This window comes from Canis aureus, chromosome 16 (genome assembly GCF_053574225.1).
Source record: "Canis aureus isolate CA01 chromosome 16, VMU_Caureus_v.1.0, whole genome shotgun sequence".
Classification (NCBI taxonomy): Eukaryota; Metazoa; Chordata; class Mammalia; order Carnivora; family Canidae; genus Canis; species Canis aureus.
In genome coordinates, this window is record NC_135626.1 from 56,282,556 (window position 1) to 56,303,590 (window position 21,035).

Here is a 21,035-nt window from a genome sequence, read left to right on the forward strand (position 1 = left end):
GTAAAGCTGAGCAGCTAGTACCAGTGGCTCAGCCCTCTCCCACCTCTGAGGAGCTGCGGGCTGGATGGAAGGTTTGACCCCAGGCAGCCACACAAATGACATTTTTCTGAAGGCACGCCATGACATAAGCAAAGTTGGCCTAATCAAATAATTTAATTAAACCAGACAGATCTAATAAAGAAGTCAGGTAAAATTTTTCCACTAGCATTCATCTGGATCCTGAAAGGAGAAAAATTAGACTTTTTTAATGTCACTAAAGCCTTTATTCCACTTTTAGACATTTATTTCGAGGAACTAATCAGATATATGCTCAAAGGTTTATGTTCATCATAAAGGTATTCCTAAAAAAAAAAAAATTAAGAAAAAAGGACATAACTTAGTTGTCTAACAGTTGAGGGATGGCTAAAGTATAATGCATCCTTACAGCAGAATATGACAGTCAGTTAAGTAACCAAAGTGATCAAAATAATCAAAAAAACCATTAAGGGATTTAGGGGGAACACGTATATCAAGTGAGGAAAAGTAGTTATAAGACATTACATACAATTTGATCCCTACCATGTAAAGAAATAGATATGCATACATTTGTGCATACTCAAATACAACTGAACAAATAGGTTCAAGGTTTGTTTTTTGTTTGTTTTTTCTGGGATCAGAAACTTTTTATTATTATTTATTGTTTATAGCAGCAATGTCCACAATAGCCAAACTATGGAACAAGCCCATATGTCTATCAACAGATGAATGGACAGAGGAGTGTGTGTGTGTGTATATATACATACATATATGTTTGTGTGTACATATATATGTATATACATATATAGAGAGAAAGATGAATACAGGTAGATGAATATGGTATATAAATCAGTATATATATACATACATACACACACACTATGAAATATTACTCAGCCACAAAAAAAATAAAATCTTGCCATTTGCAACAACGTGGGTGGAACTACAGGGTATCATGCTAAGTGAAATAAGTCAGAGAAAGACAAATATTATAGGATTTCACTCATATGTGGAATCTAAGAAACAAAACATGAACAGAGGAGAGGGAAGAAAAAATAAAATAAGATGAAAATTGAAAGGGAGGCACAGCTAAAAGACTCTTAACTCTAGGAAAAAACAAACTGAGGGTTGCTGGAGGGGAGGATGGGGTAACTGGGTGATGGGCATTGAGGAGGGCACACGATGTAATGAGCACGGGGTTTTATATGCCATTGAAGGATCACTAAATTCTACCTCTGAAACTAATTTTTTAAAATCAATAAATTTTTTAAAAATTGAAGAAGAGAGCAGCCTGGGTGGCTCAGCGGTTTAGCGCTGCCTTCAGCCCAGGGCATGATCCTGGAGACCCAGGATGGAGTCCCACGTTGGGCTCCCTGCATGGAGACAGCTTCTCCCTTTGCCTGTGTCTCTGCCTCTCTCTCTCTCTCTCTTTCTCTCTCTCTCTCTCGAATAAATAAAATCTTTAAAAAAATCAAAAAATTAAAAAATTGAAGAAGACACTTTATTATTTCTTTAGCTTTTCCATCCTTTACAAGCTTCCTACAATTAAAATATATTTTAAAGCAAGAACACAAATTTTGAGTGAAGCCACTTTAGAGAGCGGCAGCGGAGGGCAGAGTCCGCGTGTCTACTATCCCAAGTGATTGGCGCAGCAGCCCCCACCTCAGCCAAATGAAAAGTGAGGTGTGCTCAGGGTGCCAGAGCACATCTCTGTGGACTCCTGTCTCGGGCTACCTCTGTCTCCCAATGCCAAGCCTCTTCCCACCCTTCAGGCACACTTCCTATGCAGAAAGGGTCAACACGGGCCCACATCAGCTACCTTGGCTGATCCCTGGCCGGCTTATGGAGACTCAGAACTTGAACCTCTCCCTCCATTCCCTGGCAGGGGTGGGGCAGTGTGTCTACACTGTTTTCCAAACAAGGTGCGGGACACCTGCTTTCCTCTCCCAGGTCTCGAATTGTTCAGCAGCAGAGAGGGCCTCCAGGACCAGCCCCCAGTAGAATCCTCGAGGCTCTGAAGGTTGTCCCAGGCTGCGGTCAGGTCACACCTGTGTTACTGCATTCTTGTGACTGAGGGGAGGGGAACTGTCTGTGTGCCCCTCACAGGAGGGAGGGAGCACCCACAGCCTGTGCACACATTTCCCCAGACTCCGCCTGTATCTTTCTCCCACTGATCCTTTCAATGGGAAACCTCAGCCAGGAGGACAACTAGAAGCTGAGTGGCATGGGTCCTTCTGGCGAATCACCAACTGTGGTGGTGGTGGTGGGCTGGGGGACTATGCCTCCCCACAGAAGCTTTCAGCAAGTTCTCCTGCTGATCTCGGTGGTTACACCAATACGAGACAAATGAGGGGCTCTAAGCTCCAAAGGGGATGAGGGCGCCTCTGTGAAGAAGGGAAGGCCCCTCTTCCCTCCCAAAGAGCCCCTACAACATTGGCCAGGGCCACATGGGGCTTGGGGGCACCCCTTCCGCAGGGCAACCCACCCCAGTGCGGCTCAGGCCTCTTCTCAGTGCAAAACAACTGGGGAAGATAAAACCATGGGCCGCTCTTCCCCAGAAGGGTACAAGGATGGGACCCCAGAAAACCTGGCATGGCTGTCGTGAAGGAGAAAGAGGGTTAGGTGACCTGGTGCCCTCTCCTCTCCCCCACCCCGGGGTGTTTCTCACTCAGGGACCAGGTTTGGAGAGGTTTTCATTACCTGTCAACAGCAAGCTGGGATCAGGCTGTGTGCGTCCCTGCGTCTCTGAGAGGCTCCAAACCTCCCACTCAGGAGAGGAGGGGGAGGGCGAGGGGAGGTCAGATCTTACCTGTCATCAAATACCTGTCTTACTGGTCTCTAATACAAGAGTGTCTGGCTTGCCAACTACCTAGACCGTGTTTTAGTTTCTAGATCCGGCTCACAGCATGTTTAAATGGATCTTAAATCACTCACTCACTTACCACTCCTGCAATTTCTAAGGCTGCCTGCTGCACGATTGCAGGGACTTTATGCTCCTCAAGACACATATGGATGGGTCCCTCTAGACCTATGGACCAGGGGGTCAAGGGCTGGGGAAAGGAAAGGAATCTCAGACAGATGAGGAGGGAGGCAGGGGTGGGTGGTTGGGAGCAGTGGGGTGGGGTAGGTGGCTGTGTATTGTGGGGGATGAGTGGGGAATGCGGGTGGGGGGTGTATGTGTATGGGGTACATGAGGGTATATGGGATGTACAGGGTGGGGGACATATGGAGGGTTGGGTTTGGGGGTTGGGAGGGATGGGGTGTGCACATGGAGGGAGGGGAGTATAGGAGTACTTGGGGGTATTTGGGGGAGTATAAGGTATGAAGGAGGGAGAATGTGAGGGGATGAGATATAGGGGCACAGGGGCCATGTGGGGGGGTGGGGCATGCAGGCACAAGGACGAGTGAGGGTGCTGGGCGGATGGGTAAAGGAAGTGCAGGGGTGGGGGGGTGGGATGGGCATATATAATCTGTAGGGGCATGGGAAGATGAGTCTGTGTGTATTCATCCCAAAGGGATTCGGGGAGCATTGGAATGAAAAGAGGAGATAAATGAGAAGGGGAACAGATGCCCTTCCTTCCCCCAGGGGTTTGCTATCACCCTGGCTAACTCCAGGACACAGGGCAGGCCTGTTAGACAACCAAACTGGGCACCTGCCCCAGGCCTCACCGAAACTAGCCAGAAGCTAGAAACCAGGCAGGGGCTACAGGAGCTTTACTAACTGGGCTCCCTTCCTACTCCCTTCACACCGGGAGGGGAACAGCTGCAGACCCCGGCTCTCCCAGCCTGGTCGGGAGACGAGGAGGAAAAGACAGGACAGAGAAGAACAAACATCGCCTACAACCTGCAGGTGTGGCCAGTGAGTGGCATTAGGGAGTCTGCAGCCCTGCCTTGTGGCTTCAGAGCTTGCTAAGACTCCCCCCACCCCACCCCCAAACCTCAGAACCGGAGCAAGGCAACTCACCTGTCCGCTAGAGAATACGAACACGAGGGCCGCCCCGGCTGCTGTCAGCCCCCAGGTGAAGAAGGTCCCCAGCAACGCCTGGAGCACAGCGCTGTGGCCTTGGAGCATGCTGGATACAGCTGCGTGCAGAGGAGCGAGAGAGGGTCAGCCACGGCCAGTCTCATCCAATGACGCCCACACGTGCTAAGGTGTCCTAACGCCCTCCACCTAGGCTGGCCCATCGTCACCTGGCTGGGTGCTCCCCCCCTTAAGCTCTCCCACCTAAGTGCTGACCAGACCTTTGACGGCTCCCCATGGAGGTGCGTGGGGCAGCCCCCTCATGACTTGCCAAGGGCATGCTCCACCAGCCACCTTTCAACTAGCCCATGGCCTCTTCAACTGCTACCCCCTGTGTGTCATTTATGGCCCCATCAACAAATCCCAAATGGCCCTGGCTCCAAGTCACCCTTCACCTGGTTCCCTCCCAGAATGCCCTCCTCCCCGCCTCTCTCCAGCCAGGAGCCAGAGCACATTCTGCTGCCCACCTCATGCCAACTTCGACTCCACGCTTGCCAGAACCCCCACCCCACCCCCGTCCTCTCCCGCCCCGGCGCACATCTGCGGTGCTTTCTTTGGGGGGGCTTGCCTCCTTCATCTTGTAGATCATTTGTCGAAGAACAGGGATGACGCCCTTTCACACTTGGCACCCCTATAAAATCGGGCTTCCTGGCATCTAAAGCATACTTGGTGGGGCGCCTGGGTGGCTCAGTGGTTGAGCGTCTGCCTTTGGCTCAGAGTGCGATCCCAGGGTCCTGGGATCGAGTCCTGCATTGGGCTCCCCACCGGGAGGCTTTTTCTCCCTCTGCCTGTGTCTCTGCCTCTCTCTGTGGGCCTCTCATGAATAAATAAAATCCTTTTTAAAAATTAAATAAATAAAAATTAAAAATTCTTGTTGTACTGAAAAGGGGCCACTTACCTGGATAGGACACTCAGCAAGGACAAGGAGACAGAGCCATAAGTGGCATTTCCCCGTCAACTGCTGACATGGAACTTATACCACTGCCCACCAGGGGAAGAAAGGGAGGTCCCATTCCCTCTTGGTTGTGCTCAGAGAACCTCCTCTAGACTTTACCACGTTTTAAACTCTAGCTCTGAAATGATAGGGAATCTGACTCTTGCTGTGGAAAGTTACAGGGCAGAGAAATCCACTTGTTGAAAAGCCCTGTGTTCTGGGACACAAACATCAGGCCTCAGAGCCTCATCTCAAAGGGCTCATTCAGCTGCCCACAGGTCTTCCAGCACCCACAGGGCTGGACAGGACCCCAGTGGGCTCAGCCTTGCCAGGTTCTAAAGCTCTGTGAGCAGCCAGCAATGCCAGGCTTGCAGATCAAGAGCTAAAGAAGCTGATGCTGTTTGATCCTATAAGGAAACTGTGGCAGAAGGTGGACAGGGGGCCCTTATGCCAAGGGGCTCGGCAGCATGGCTAGGATCCCAACCTGGTAAGGCTGTGAGTCTCAGCAAGCCCAGGTGAGCCCAGAGGAGCCCAGGCTCAGCACTGAAAGCCAGGAAGCCTCCAAGAGAAACAGCATCTGTGGATTTGGACTGTGTCTAAATAAAACTCAGGACGGTGACTGTAGCAAATAAAGAAGAAATTTTATATATATATATATATTTAAAACCCACCCATCTACATACTTCATCTTGTTAAGTCACCCTAAAATGAGTGGTTTGTGTGTATTTGTAAACCAAGACATCTGGATCATTACACCAACCTTCTATTTCTAGCTGCTTGTGGATGCAATCTGAAACAGAACTTACAAAGAAAGGCATATAGCGATCGTCCTCTTAGTACTTATCATCCAAGACAGGTCATAACAACAACAGAAAAAAAAGACAACTTTTTTTTCCCCCCCAGTATGGAATGTGCCTTTTGACAGCTACGGAAGAGAGGAAGCCATTTACATTTGCCAACAAGCCAAAGTCAACGTGGGGTTTGTGGGCCAGCCAACAAGAGAGCTCTGGGTGTTCCTGGGGGCCAGGGGGAGGGAAAGCCCTATTCTAGGCTGTCTCCGTACACCTGAGGACCCGAGACATAAGGAAAAGGAACAGCAAGGCCATACACATCCTGACCATCCCGAGAATCACAGTACTTATCAGTGATAATGCCAGCCCGGTGCCCCTGCGAGGAGTTTCTTCCATTTGCTATTTTAAATCCTCACTCCTGGAAGGGTGGTCTGCAAACCTGCAGAGCCCCGGTCCCCCTTGGGAGCCGGTGAGAAATGCAGGATCTCAGGTCCTACCCCAGACTTAACTGAATTAGAATCTGCATTTTTTTCAAGTTCCTTCCACGAGGGATTCTCATGCACATTGGTTGGAAAGCACTGGAACACCTGTACGAGACCCAGAGCCTTGAGACTGAGTTCTCTCTCCTGCCCTGCGAGGGAGGGATTGGCCAGGCTGACTGACGCAGAGGCCCAAGAGGAGGGAAACTTTTCTCCCAGAGGTCGACCAGGAGCACCTTGACGGCAGGTGCGCCAGTCGTGGCACCTCGAACTCAGTTTCCGGGATGGGGCTCAGACTTCCTTGTGAGCCGGATGTGAACACACGTAGACCTTGATTATTTTGCAAGAGGCAGGATTATTCCCTGCCCCTCCCCAACTTTAAAGATGCCAACACCACCTCACGTGTGTGCACATCCTGCTCCGGCAGCAGAGGAGGGGCCGCTCACTGATACAGGATTTCTTGCCCTTGTCTCCCTCGCAAACCTGTTGCCCTGCTTCCAAGAGCCAGCCTCCAGATGTTGGTGATGTTGCAGGGGTGGGAAGAGCACCTAAGGAACCTGCACACACGCGCGCGCACACATCGACTCCATGCAGAGAATCCAGCAACGGGACTGGGATTCGGGTCTGAGCCACGGGACTGTGGGAAAGTTCCCGAACACCTCGCTGCTCAAAGTGCAGGTCCGGGGACCACTGCCCCGGGGGAGGGTTAGCAATGCACAGGCTCAGGCCTGCTGCAGGGTGACAGATTGCCAGTCAAGTCCAAGGGGCCATGCACTCCCAGCACGAGCGGGAGGGGACGAGGCTGGGCTGGAATTGCAGCCACCTCTGCTCCCCGGGGCCCCAGGGGGCCCCCCACACAGACACACACACCCCCCGGGGGGGATGCACTGAACCTAGAGGATTTGGTGAGCCGGTGTCAAAGGAAGGCAGGTCCACACCATCCTGCTGACCCTGGGCAGGGCCGGAGGGGGCTCGGGGCAGCCTCCCCGTCCTCGCCACCTGCCCGGCCGCCCTCCAAGCCCCTCTGCTCCCCCGGGGGGCCGCCTCCAAACTCCCTGTTGCCCTTCCAAGTCCCACGCTCTCCTGAGGGCCCCAGACCCCGGGCCTCCAGCCCAACCGAGGCGCTGAAGGGAGAAAAAGCTGACTCACTACGGTGCCCTCTCAAGCCCCCACTCCACTTCCATGGGCCCCGCTGCCGCTGGCTCGCCCGCCGCTCCACTCCCGAAGTCACTTCCTGCTTTGGCGCCCGCACACGTGTCCCTGCCGCCACCAGGCCCCTCCCCGGCTGGCCGCCAGCGGCAGGGCCCGCCTCGAGAATAAATTCTCTGGTTCACAGCCCTCCACGGCTCGGGATCGGGTGGGGCGGGTGGAGCGCAGCCCCGAGCCACGGGGAGCGCCTTCTGCGGGCCCGGACGCCTGCGAAGCCACAGAAACCCTGGCGAGATCGCCTGGTAACGTCCCTGACATCATTTCTGTCGCTGCACTTAGCAGCTGAGCCCCAGGCCCTGAGTGAGCCGCAGAGCCCGACGTGTGGGGGTTGGGGGAGCAGGAGCCGCACTCCTATTAGCATCAGCTGCCAGGGTCAGTGGCCCTCAAAGGACAGCTCCCATGAGAATCACCCACCAGGAGTCCGGTCCACACGCGGAATGTGGGCACCCGCACAGGTTCTGGCTCTGGAAGCCTGGATGGAGACCCAGATGTTCTGTTCCGAACTAGGATTTGCTAAAAATCCTAGGATTTGCGGATGCTCTCTCTCGGGTCCTTGGACCGCTCTTTGAGAACCGCTGCTGCAGGTCAAGGGCTTTGCTCCCTGGGCTTTCTATAAAAAGACCAGAGGGTGGAACTTCTAGATTTAGCCACAAATGAAAACAGGATGCCCAGTCAAATTTGAATTCCAGATAAATGACAAATAGTGTTTGACTGTGTGTCCTGTGCAATATTTGGGACACGCTTAGGCTAAACACACATTTGCTATTTGTTGTCGACCAGAAATCCTAATTGAACTGGGTGTCTCATATTTGATCTCATGAACCGACCGGAGGGTGGCCTGGTCAGAAAAACCGTTCATCATCACAGTGGCCAAAGAGCAGAGGATCCAACAGGAGCTGGCCTCTTCTGCCCAGTAAAAGGCAGCCGCCCACGCTGTGCCGGGAAGTAAGATGGCCCGATGACTAGAGGGTGCTCTCTGCCCTCAGGAGATTCGCAGACCAAGAAGACACCCAGACCAACTGTCTGACTCAAGAAAGCACCACAGATCAAGGGGACTTACACAGCAGAGATTTATTTCCGCACAGTTCTAGAAGCTGGAAGTCCAGGATTGGTCCAAGATGAAAGTGCACATTTGGTTTCTGGCTTGCAGACAGCTGTCTTCTCACTGTCCCCATGTGAAGAAAGAGAGATCTCTCTCCCCTCTTCTTTCTCATCGGGCTGCCAGTCCTACGGCATGAGGACCCCACCCCTCATGGCTTCATTTAAGCCTAATTACCTCCAAAAAGCTCTATCTCCAAATGCAGTCATATGGGGGCTGGAGGGGTGGTGAGTAGGGCTTCAACATATGAATTTCATGGGTGGAGCTCTCCTTCGAGGGACTGGTGTCCTTACAAGGAGACCCCGGAGAGCTCCCTCACCCCTTCCACCGTGTGAGGACACATGAGAAGTCTGCGACTCAGAAGAGGCCCCTCAGCCTACCACGCTGACACCCTAATCTGGGACTTCCAGCTTCCAGAACTGCCACTGATACGTATCTGTTGTGTGTGAGCCACCCCGACTGTGGTCTTTTGTTACATCAGCCCCAAAGGGCTGAGACACTCCATGTTACAGATAAGGAGACTGAGTCTCAGGAAAGCTCTGTATTGACATACAGCGTTCACAGGAGAGACTGAACACCCTGGCCAGCAGAGCCTCGGGCGGGCCTCAGGCTGGTGGCCAACCCCCAAGAGACAAATCCCACCATTTCCCTCCTTTGCCTCAATGCACCCTGCACACACATACACACACCACTGACCCAAACGTACAAACCGCCTGTCTTTCTCCCATTCCCTCATGGTAAGAAGTGCTCAATAATGTTTCCTTAAAGCTAAGTGCACTGGCTGTTACCTCCAGCACACCTCCAGCCACCTCCCCCTTCCCTAGTCTCTCCCCCAAAGAGCAAATGTGCCCTGCAGCCTCCATAAATGGGGCAGGGGAGGAGGGACGGGGTGTGCAAGAACAGGCCAGAGCCGGCACTAATGAAACGGCGGCAGGGTGTTAGGCAGGCAAGGAGGACCACTGCCTCCCAAGTGTCATAAGGCCATAAAACTAACTGATGGTGACAGTCAGCAAAGGAACCCCAGGGCAGAGGAATGGTGGCCCTTTCCAGGGGAGTCACTGTGGCTTGATCTGGGTAAACAAGCTAGCAGCACCTCCCCCTTGGAGCCTGGAGGTGGGTGGAGGTGGGGGTACTGGCACCTGGATCTTTCCCTCTCTCCCCTTTTCTCCGCCCTCCCTCCCCCTCCCACTCCTCTCTCCCACCCTTGTCTGAGATCTTAGTATCTCTTCAGAGGTCCTACAGATGCTGAGTACAGGCTTTGGAATCTGACAACCTAGAAGGAATCTCAGCTTGGCACAAGAGTTTCCTTGAACAAATTCCCCAGCCCCTGCCGGCCTCAGTCTCCCCAACCTGAGACAGTGACTCCAGCGGAGCCCCCAACACCCAACCAGGCTTCCATCAAGGCAGCCTGAATAACTATGGCCCTCTCTCCTTCCTGCCTGCCTGCCTTCACTCGATGGTTAGCTCATGAGCCTCTGTGCCAGGCACCCTGTGGGACCCTAGTTTTCCAAGGTCAACTGAGCACCTAGGTCCCTGGGAGTGGAGAGTATTCTGGGTGGGGAGGAGACCCGGGCACATGTCATTGCTGATAACTGCCCAGAGGCCTCGGAAGAAAAGGACCTCAATCTAAAGTCTTGTGATTTCTTCCTCATACTAAAGTAATATTCATTTTAATACCAAAATTTCTATATTTTTTCCTAAAGAGGCCTCTTAAAAGTGCATACACTTTGGAACCCACAAAACCTGATGTGCCCTGGGTGCATATTTAGAGATTTCAGCTGGAAAACAAATAGCTTCGTCTGGTAGGCAGAACAGTGAACCCCGTGAAGATGTCCACGTCCTCATCCTTGACACCTGGGAATAGAAACTCCCCACGGAGACAGAGGGTCTTTGTGGCTGTGATGGAATGAAGGATGGGGAGATGGGGAGATAATCCTGGGGTGTGTCCGTGGGCCCAGCGTCATCACAGGGGTCCCCATCAGGGAAAAGAGGGAGGCAACAAAGTCAGAGGAGGGAAGGAAGCATGAGGACCTGAGCAGAGGTCAGAGCAAGGGATGTCAGTGGCATCTAGAAGCCGGAAAGGCAAGGAAATGGATTCTCCCTTAGAACTTCCAGAAGGAGCACAACCCTGCCAACATCTTGATTTTAGCACTTCTGACATCCAGAACTGTAAGATGATATATTCGTGGTGTTTTTTTAAAAAAGCATTTTTTTAAAATTTCATTTATCTATTCATGAGAGACACAGGGGTGGGGGAGAGGCAGAGACACAGGAGGAGGGAGAAGCAGGCTCCATACAGGGAGCCCGACGCGGGACTTGATCCCAGGTCTCCAGGATCACGCCCTGGGCCGAAGGTGGCACTAAACTGCTGAGCCACAGAGGCTGCCCCATTCGTGGTGTTTTAAGCAGCTAGGTTTGCAGTACCTTGTTTCAGCAGCCCAAGGAAACGAACACACTTCCAGAAGTCTGCCTGGAAGCATCTAGTTTCACTGGTACCTTTGGCACCAGGAACCACCAGTACCCATACTCGGCCCCTGACCACCGACCGTCGTGACTAGGCAGGACAGAGCACACAATTTGTGGGGGCCTGGCACAAAATGAAAATGGGAGGCGACTCAATCAAAAGGCAGCAAAAAAATGCCCTCAAATGTACTAACTAGGGCACTTGGGTGGCTCAGTCGGTTGGGCGTCCGACTCTTGATTTCAGCTCATCTCATGCTCTCATGGTCGTGAGATGGAGCCCTACTTTGAGCTCCATCTCCACCATGCTCTCTCTCCCTTTCTCTAAAATAAATAAATAAATCTTTTTTTTTAAGTATTAATTAATAAAACCCTTCTTTTCTTCTGCAAATTTTCTCTGCTCACTGAGGACTCCAGGGTTCCACCAGATGTTGCTTACAAAACCCCAAGCTCAGAGATAAAATTATTAGGAAACTTCAAGATGGTGACATCAGGGCATTAAAGTAAGCACAGAGCCTTTCCACGCGAGGGACCCCTCACACCTGCACAGGTATCACGTCTGTGAAGCTGGCCCCGTCACAGGCACTGGCATGACAAGGCCAGACTGAAGGAGGCCACGATGTCAAAACTAGGAAATCGGGCCAGGGTTGGTTATTCGGCATGAAAAGTGCACAGGGAGATTTGGAGCCAGGATGCTCAGGGTGGAGGCAAAGTGGAGGTGAGAGCCAAAGGTGCTGGTGTAAGCAAGCCAGCCTGGGGAGGAGACAGAGGCAGTCCCAGGAGACTGGGAAGAGGGGCTGGACACCCTGCTGGGGGAACCCAGGGTCTGGGAAGGAGACTTTCCATTCATGGGGGAAGGAAGGACAAGGCGAGGGGAGAAGCAGGCTCATCTGGGCCATCGGAAGCTAGTGAACCACTATGTGGGGCCCCCACGTTTTCCAGGGGCCTGTGACCTGGTGAAGACCTGAAAACAATACTGGATTATTGGCTCAATAAGAAAAAAAAACACCTGGAAATTTAAATCAATGAGTGTTTAACTAAATGTCCATAAAACCTGTTAATTGTTGACTTAGGTGTTCATAAAAATTTAATGACATTCAAAAAAACAATTGGACGCTTAGCCTTTCTCACTTCAGGAGAATTCCTAAGTATGCACGATAATGGCCAAGGAACCACAGCCAATCGTAAATTAAATAAGCTTAGAGCCAAATAATTTCAAAGGCAAAATTATAAAAATCTTCTTGATCATTTTATGGGGAAACTTAATATGGAATGTGGGAACATTTTAAAGTGCCTGGTGAGATCTCAAAATGCAGGGGACCTTGGGGCACCTGGGTGGTGCTGTCGGGTGCATCCTCAGGGTGGTGGGATCCAACTGCTGAGCACAGAGTGTTTTTGAGATTCTCTCTCTCTCTCTCTCTAAAAAATAAATATTTTTTAAAAATAATACAGGAGTTCTTTAGGGGCCTGCAAAAATCCTAAGAGGCCCCAGGGAATGGGGAAGGAGGCAGGATTGCAAGAAACTGTATTCCTCTCTCCAAGTGGGAACAGAAACAAAAGTCCTCTCATCAGCTGAGGTTCATGGGGGGCTGATGATAAGAGTGGGTGAACCTTTCCACGGAGGACAGTGATCTCCCTCTGTCAAACCCCCCAGGGAATAGCACCAGCAAAGTGAGAGCCACAGAAGGTGGGATGGTGGGGAGGGAGCACTCCTCACGTGCAGAAGGGAAGCAGGTGGGGAGGTGGTCCCTCGGCCGTCCACTGTCAAAGAGAGGAAGAGATCCCCAAGTGTCTCCAAGGCCCCATCAGACCGGGCTGGGTGGGAACAAGGGTGGGACTGGAGATGTGTGGGTGCTGTGTGGGGTCATCCGAGAAGCCCCATGTAGTGCACTGAATGGTCCCCCCCAAAACGATATCTTCACAGCCTACCCCTGGTGCCCCTGAATGTGATGTTATTTGGAGAAAGAGTCTTTGCAGATGTAGAGATCTGGAGGGGATGTCGTCATCGATTAACCAGGTGGTGCTAAACTAGGGACACATGTGCTTGCAAGAGACAGAGGGGAGAAGGCCAGGACACGGGGACGAGAAAGCCATGTGAAGACAGGCAGAGACTAGAGTCCCTATGGCCATAGCCAAGGAGGGCCAGGAGCCACCATCAGCCAGCTGGGACAAGGAAGCATTTCCCCAGAGCCTTCAGAGAGCGCAGCCCTGCCGACATCTCACTTTCTGATTTTTTGGCCTCCAGAACCATGAGGGAATCATTGTCTGCTGTTTCAGGCCCCCCCAGTCTATGGCATTTCGTTATGGCTGCCGGGAAATAAATGCACCGTGACTCCAATCATTGCTACCACAAGCAGGTGGGGAAGCCCCCAAGCACCAGGAAGTGCCCTGAGCAAAATGCACAGCGACCTCACCCTCCCCATCCCTCTGCCATCAGCAGGCAGCATAGGCAGACAGGTGCCGGATCCCCAGACATCTGATTGGGCTCTCCATTTTCCTGAATGATCCATCCCTAAATGAACTCTTGTCCTATTTCCCTGCCAGCCTTTCTGCCAGCTGGGCCAAGATTCCTGTCTCTTCCATGCATTGGAGCAAGGGAGGCTTCCCCTTCCAGCCCCCCAACCCGTCCCCCACGACAAATCACTGTAGGGAAACCTAATTCATCCTCCAACACATCACTTCAAATTCTTCCCCAAAAATGTCTGTGGAAGGTGAATAAAAAGAGTAAAATACCTCCTAGCCAGAGAGCGTTTCTCAGACACCTGGGCTCTTGTTCAGAAATCCCTCCTTTGGGTCTGTGGGTTTGTGCATGACAGTGCCCAGGTGGGCATGAAGGGAGGTATTTATCACTTAAGCCAGGTGCGCGCTTGGACTTGAGGACCTGCCGGGGTACAGCAGTGACAGAAGCAATTAAGGAGGAAGCACAGAGGCTCCTTCCAAGGCATCGGGGCGCTGCTGTTTGAGCTCCAATTTTGTTTTTTTGGGTTTTTTTGAGGGGGGCAGGGCTTTCTGCCAATAACTCACTGGGCAATCTTGGGCTGGTTTCTTTCCCTCTCTGAAGCTGCAAAATGTAACAGCTGGACCAGGCGACCTCTGGGGACCCTCCTGTGCTGAGTGTGGATTCTCCGAATCATCAAAGCAAGACAGTGACAGACCACAGACTGGGACCAAGGCTTTACCCAAGTGTATCTGAGGGGCTCTTTTGTGTCCCAATTTAAGAAAGAGAGAGAGAGAGAGAAGGGGAAGAAGAAAGGAGGGAGGGAGGAAGCCATCTCTTTGTGCTAAAATGGACTTTGTCAACCTAACAGGAGGTAACCAGGCTTCCTAATTCAGCTTCCACTCTCATGCTCCTTATCCGTTGAACTGTGTCCTGTGCCCCTGGCCTCCGCCACTGAAATCACATGTTGGAGTCCCAACCCCCAAGCCTTCAGAATAGGACCTTATTTGGAGATGGGGTCTTTATAGAGGTGATCAAGTCAAGGTGAGATCCTTATAAGATGGGCCTCCATCCAATATGTCTGGTGTCCTAATAAAGGGGACATTTAAACACAGGGACACACATAAAGGAAAGACAGCATGAAGAAGCACAGGGAGAAGACGGCCGTCTGCAAGCCGAGGAGAGAGGCCTGGACAGGTCCTTCCCTCGGGGGCCCACAGAAGGAGCCAACCCTGCCCACACCTTGATTTCAGACTTCCAGCCTCCAGAACTGTGGTGACCCATTTCTGTTGTTGAAGCCACTCCATCTGTGCTGCTTTGTTATGACAGTCCCAGCAAACTAACACAGGGCGGAAGGTCACTGTGGTTTACACCATATTTCGTGCTGGGAAGCACTTCCGAGAGCTTCTGGTCCAAGCCCCTTCCTTCCCGGATGGCGGTGCAAACCCTAGGCCTGCAGGCGGTTTGTGCCAGGGCTGCGGCTAGACCCCAGATCTCCCCTTGGCCCCATCCCCCCCACCACGTGTCACACATTTATGAGTCCTTAATCATCCTAGACTGTCGGGTCCGAGTCACAGCCTCGCAGCTCAGCCATGAAAATGATTATTGTAAGCAAAACCACAGTGACATGGGTCAGGATATCAAAGCTAATAAAAATGTTTCAGGTTTTTGCCAGGCATACTGCAAACAACTGACATTCCCATTCCATGTCTTAACACATCCCAAAAGCAAGAGGTGTGAATACTGTAGTTATTTTCCTAGTAAGAGTTCTAAAACTATTTTTAAATATTATGTAATTGAGAAGCGTCTGGGTGGCACAGTTGGTTAAGCCTCGGGCTCCTGATTTCAGGTCAGATCTCAGGGTCCTGAGATCGAGCCCCGAGTAGAGGTTCATGCTCAGTGGGAAGTCTGCTTGAGGATTTCTCTCCCTCTCCCTCTGCTCCTCCCCTCTGCAGGCTTGCTCTCTCTCTCAAATAAATCAATAAAATATTTCTTAAAAGAATTAATTAATTTTAAAAAATACGATATAATTGAAACTTTACACAGATTCACACTGGCCTTTGGTCTACAGTCATCATAATGGGCAAAGCTTTACAGTCTTGCTGCACATTCAGGAAACCTCAACGGGGATCTGCAGGAATAATAGAGATAGAAAGCCCTTCCACACAAAAGGCACTCGAATAAATCATTTGCTTAATTAAACAGAACGATGGAGCCCTGCAAACTGCCCTGTGCCCTCTGCTCCTGCTAATGGGGTTGGCCCATCAGTATGATTTCTTAGGAACTCCCTTAATAAAGCTATTGAAATTATAGGGAGAAAAAGATATTGGTCATCCTAATGCTCAAGAAAAAGATAGTTAAGTTACCGAACACAAATGCAGTAGACTTTTATGCGGTTAGTAAAAATTATAAATATCACACCAACATAGGAAATATATTTTGTGAAAAAAGCAATAGAAAAAAATATGCCGTTTTGTGATGATGCTAGTAAAAACTACGCTAGTAAGACTAAATGAATTCATACAAATTAGCAGGGGCATTGGGTGATGAGAATGCAGAGCTTTTCCCCCTTTCCGTAATGCTATGTTCCTTTTATAATTTAAAAATATTTCAATAAGGCCTGAAAGAAGGTGAATACAGGAAACAAGGCTCACTGGGCGTAAATCTTAACACGTAAAGCCTGTAGAGAAATCGTGTCCAGCACAAGACTGTCAGTCCACAGATTAGACTCTGTGCTTGTATCCAAAGCCACCTGGATGTTTAAAACACTCAGCTCTTTGGAAAGGCAGGTTCCCTGGAAATTTTCCATGATTTATTTTAATCAGTCATTCCCAAGAATCGTCTTCCCCTCATTAGCTCTTCAACGGGCCAGCTGCAGAATGAGATAGTCTCTAAGTGATGAGAAGCGAAGGCCCAAGGAAGGTCCCTCCCTCCCTCCCACACGCACACTGCTCCTCCCAGAGCCCCTGGGGGCCACCTGTCACCACCAGGCGAGCCTGTCACACTTTCGCCTTCCAGTTTCACAGACAGATGGTTGGCGGGGCTGTGGCTCAGACAACATCTGAGCCCCCGAGTCACCCATAGATGGGGGAGCTCCCACTGCCCGCCAGAGACCCTGTTCCTCTGGCCATCCTAAATGCTCCCTGGATCTTCCCAGGGAAGTACCCACAAGCACAGGGCAAAGTGTTCAAGTCTTGAAACTCCTGTCCTCCTCCCTCCAGCTCCATGAAAAGTACAAAAAGAGGTGCTTCCTGCAGGACCCCTGACACATACCCAGCTGCTGTCAGGGGGCCACATGGCAGTGGACTTCAGGATGTCTCCATATGGGGTTGAGAGGGCTGTGCTGAGTTCTTCCAGGACCTTCTATAGCCATAGGGGGGAAGCACTCTCTGGTCCATTTTAATATCAAAATCTACTTTGTGTTCATTTTAATAAGCATCGATTGTCTAGTGTGTAAGCATCTCTATGCTAAGCCACCTGTTATTATTTCTCCAACCCCATCCCCCCAAAACCAGTTTAATAGCATTGCATCAAACACATAATGTTAAGCAAGAGTTATTTTTTAATTCATTAAAGACACACTGATGTAACTACTAATCAGAGCTTCAGATCGACATGAGATACCAGAGCTACAGAGCTGAGGGGCTGTCATTCCAGCTCAAAGCAAAGAAATTAGATTTTAATTTGCCTTTGCCTCGTTTGGCTTTTGGAAATATTAATAATTGATAAACATGATACTAGGCAGCTCCATCAAGCTCAGGAATCCCAAGCTGGGAATCACAGCTGCGGGGGGTAAAGAATAAATGAAACACGCGGTTTCCTGGCTTCCAGAAACCAAGAGAACAATGTAAATATCTCGATGCAAAACAGTTCACTACTTGAGCAGCTCCCAACCCTTGTCCACTGCTGTTCTAACACATATACTAATTAGGCTTTTCAATTCTAAAGGGAATTATAATGAATGTGTGCTAGCCCTCTGGTGAACAGAGAAGATACTTAATAAATATTTGTCAAATAAATGAGGGGTGACCTACAATTTTTTAAGGCTCTTAATTTTTACAGTGCACACTCCCAGGCAAGACTCCCAGAACATGACCTCATGAAAACCCCCAAGCATGAGATTAATCAAAGAAGTAAGTATGGCTGCTGCTCCAGGAGGTCAATGGGGCTTGAGGACACAGGCCTGGCAGGGAGTTTGGGGAGGAGCTCACTCTCCCATGATCCCCTCCCTGTAAGATCTAATCCATCCTCTTCTCTTGGAGGTCTTCCCGTCTTCGAACCCTCATTGGTCTGGAATGTGGTTACTATCAGTTGGAAACGGGTGCCACACTGATGATTACATGCCGGACATCCTAGAGCAGAGATCTTTAAGGGTTGGGAGAGTGGAGAGTGGAGGGGATGGTGAAGGTGAGATCCTCATAGGACACAGAGGGATGTGAATAGACGGGAGAAGAAAGGACAATCATGATGGGGAGACCAGTTTATGCAAAGGCCCAGAGGCAGAGATTAACCAGTGTTTGGCCAACTCCCCAGAAATTGGACAAACCATAGCACAGAGGGTTTGGATGATGTGCTTACTGAGTCTATCCTAATTCATCTTCAAATCCACATCAACACAGATCCTACACTCCATTCCACAAGGTAGCCCTCAACTATATACAATCTTGGACCTTTTTAAAAAATAAGTCATGGGGATCCCTGGGTGGCTCAGAGGTTTAGCACCTGCCTTTGGCCCAGGGCATGATCCTGGAGACCCAGGATCGAGTCCCACGTTGGGTTCCCGGCATGGAGCCCGTTTCTTCCTCTGCCTGTGTCACTGCCTCTCTCTCTCTCTCTCTCTCTCTCTATGTCTATCATGAATAAATAATAAATCTTTAAAAAATTATTTTAAAAATAATAATAAAATAAAAATAAATAAATAAAAAATAAGCCATGCGTATCTGTCACCCATTGAGAATATAAACTACATAAGGCTTTGGAAACATCTCACACTTTCTACCCAACACAAACCTTACTTCCTTGAGGGCAAAATCCTCAAGAACGTTATCAGTCAGGAAAATACTGGAAGTTTGGCACGGGGAATGGCCTGTTCAAAGGAGGTGGGAAAGAACCTGGAAGCAGAAGGTAACAGGGATGGAAAGAAGAAAAGATGGGAAGCTGAAGGACCTTTCGAGGAGCAGCACAATCCGTGGGGCGAGGATGAGAAACGCAGTTCTGGTGACACCAAAAATGTGCCCCGATGTCAAGCAGCTGGGTTCCCTGACGTCATACCCTCTTCTAATCCCAGGATGGGAGAGAAACTGAAATAAATAAAAAAGCTTTCCTTGAGTCCCCACGGCATGGGACTCAGTTCTTCCTCATTAAAGGAAGTTTGAATGGTCTAACCTTGTCCTTCCCGTGGGGATATTGTGGGGCTCCTAGGATGACCAACCATCCTGGATTCAAAGAACCGAGGGGGTTTCTCGGATGTAGGCTTTTGGGTTTTCTTCTGAACAATTCTGGGCAAAGCAGGATGAGTGGGTCCCTCCACATTACATCACACACGCAAAGGGCAGCTGAAGGCTGTCGGTGCCTTGCTACTCTGCGTGTGACCCTGCACCTGCAGCGTAGGCCCATCTAACAGCTCGCAGGTGGTGAGCCTGGGAGGGAGACGGAGTCTCAGCCCCCATCTCGACCTGATGAACCAGAACCAACAGTTTAAGCAGCAACCACCCCCCCCCCCAACCCTGCCACATTTGGGATGTTCCTATATACACTCAAGTGTCAGGAGCATGAGATTTTTACATAAAATGTGTTCCTTAAATGGTCCGTGAGTCTGTGCATGCGCCATTTCTTTTATTGTTTGAGTATCAGGGGAAACCATCCAAAAGTGGTGCCAAGTGAATTATAGCTTTTTATTAGCAATTACAGCATCACACTGCAGGATAGCCGCAGAGCAATGCTGCCTAAAGAATTGTTTTATTTCCTCTCTTCATTCTCCCCTCCAGATTTCAAGAAGCATAATGCAACAGTCTGGCACAACATCTCGGATTCAGTGGTTGCTTTATTAGGCAAGCATTTTTTTTCCACCATGGCACTGGTGACATTTTGTGCCACATCATTCTTGGTGGTGGGGGAAGCTGTCCTGTGCGTGGTCAGATGCTTAGCAGCATCCTTGGCCTCTACCCACCCACTAGATACCAGTAGTGTCCTCTCCCAATGTGACAACCAATAATGTCGCCAGTCATTGCCCAATGTCCCCCTGAAGGGCCAACCAGCTCCCAGTGGAGAACCACCGTCTTAGACAATGAAGAGGCATTCTTGGGGCAACAAGAAGCTAACGGAGACGGTCTGCCTGCTGGGGAGCTCGTTAAAGTCTCAAAAACCAGGCCAAGCTGATCCCTGCAGGCTCCTGGGGAGAACCAGCTGGGTGGCCTAAGGGCCTACTCGTGTCTAAGGCGAAGCTTTCTGTAGATGACACTAATGAAGACGAGCGGCCCCACTGCCATAAGCTCATGCCGCCTGCCCCTCCGCTTACAGCTGCTCTTTATTATTTAACCGGCAGAGCGCAAGGAAGGCCTTTTTGCCTTTTTATTGGAGTGCCATGCTGAATGATATTGGATGGTTTCTAACAGCACTGTCAAAAAAAAAAAAAAAAAAAAAGGACTGGGTAGTTTATGTTACAATCACGAGGGTAAACCATCTGGCCTAATCCTCAGCCCTGGTAACATAAGGGGTACCCTACTGCTGGCAGTGCTATATTCTGTTTGGGTAGCCCCAGAAGGCTTGGGGACTGGGGGGGGGTACTCCCACCTCGACCTCCAGGCTGGCTTGAGCCTCACCCTCACTCAAGGCACGTAGAGAAGGTTAAATACCATGTTTCTGCTGATTCTAAGATGCACGAACCACCGCCCCACCCCCAATCTGGCATCTCGGATATCTGATTCATTTTGCCAGCAGCCAGGTGGCAGGTGGGAAGCAGCCGTTAAAGCCTGATCAGGCTCCCACACTGGAAGCAGAGGCATAAAACTCTCAGGAGGGCCTCGCAGGTTGGGAAGAAGCCGAGGAGAACCCCTCTGGCCCCTAGGAGATAGGCGGTCAGGGGGCACAGAGGTGGGAAATTGGATGGCTTCAGTAACATTCCCCCAGGGAGCAGAGTGGGCCAGTCTTACATCAGTCCCTGGGCCAGTGTATGAGCATCACCTGGGATCTTGCAAAAAACGCAAATTCTCAGGCCCCAGGCCAAACCTACTGAGCCAGAATCTCTGTGAGTGGCGCCCAAAAATGTGCATTTCTCCCAGCCCTTCAGGATATTCTGCTGATGCCCAAGCACTCCTCCACATACCTGGCTTAACTCCACAAAGTTGGCTTACATCAAGAGATCAGCCCCAGGGGCTTTTATTTCTTTATGGATTCATTTAAGAAATGCTACATCAGCAGGGCTCTAGATGGGGACTACACTCTATATGAGGGGGGAGGAAAGACATAACTTGAAAAGTGGCTGAGAAGCATCAGGCTTAAATATGAAGAAGCTGCAAGAAGTGATTATTCTGGAAATTAATTTTAATTATATTCCTTTATATGTACCCATAACATATATGTGTATGAATG

General features: G+C 50.3%; 1 protein-coding gene across 15 annotated transcripts in view; it reads right to left on the reverse strand.

Moving 5' to 3' along the window:
* SLC39A11 (solute carrier family 39 member 11) overlaps window positions 1–21,035 on the reverse strand; it is a 404,898-nt gene that overhangs the window by 324,591 nt on the left and 59,272 nt on the right. For 9 of the 15 annotated variants that reach the window (XR_013354911.1, XR_013354910.1, XM_077854080.1 and 6 more), the window contains exons 1-2: window positions 7,390–7,547; window positions 3,980–4,098 (exon numbers count right to left, since the gene is read on the reverse strand). Coding sequence is in view for 13 of the 15 variants with exons in the window: in XM_077854080.1 (XP_077710206.1) it covers window positions 3,980–4,087 (108 nt within the window). In the remaining 2 variants the exon portion in view is untranslated. Of the gene's footprint in view, window positions 1–3,979; window positions 4,099–4,934; window positions 5,103–7,389; window positions 7,548–21,035 lie in introns of those variants that run through there. The other 6 variants (XM_077854073.1, XM_077854074.1, XM_077854072.1 and 3 more) reach the window with 2 other exon arrangements.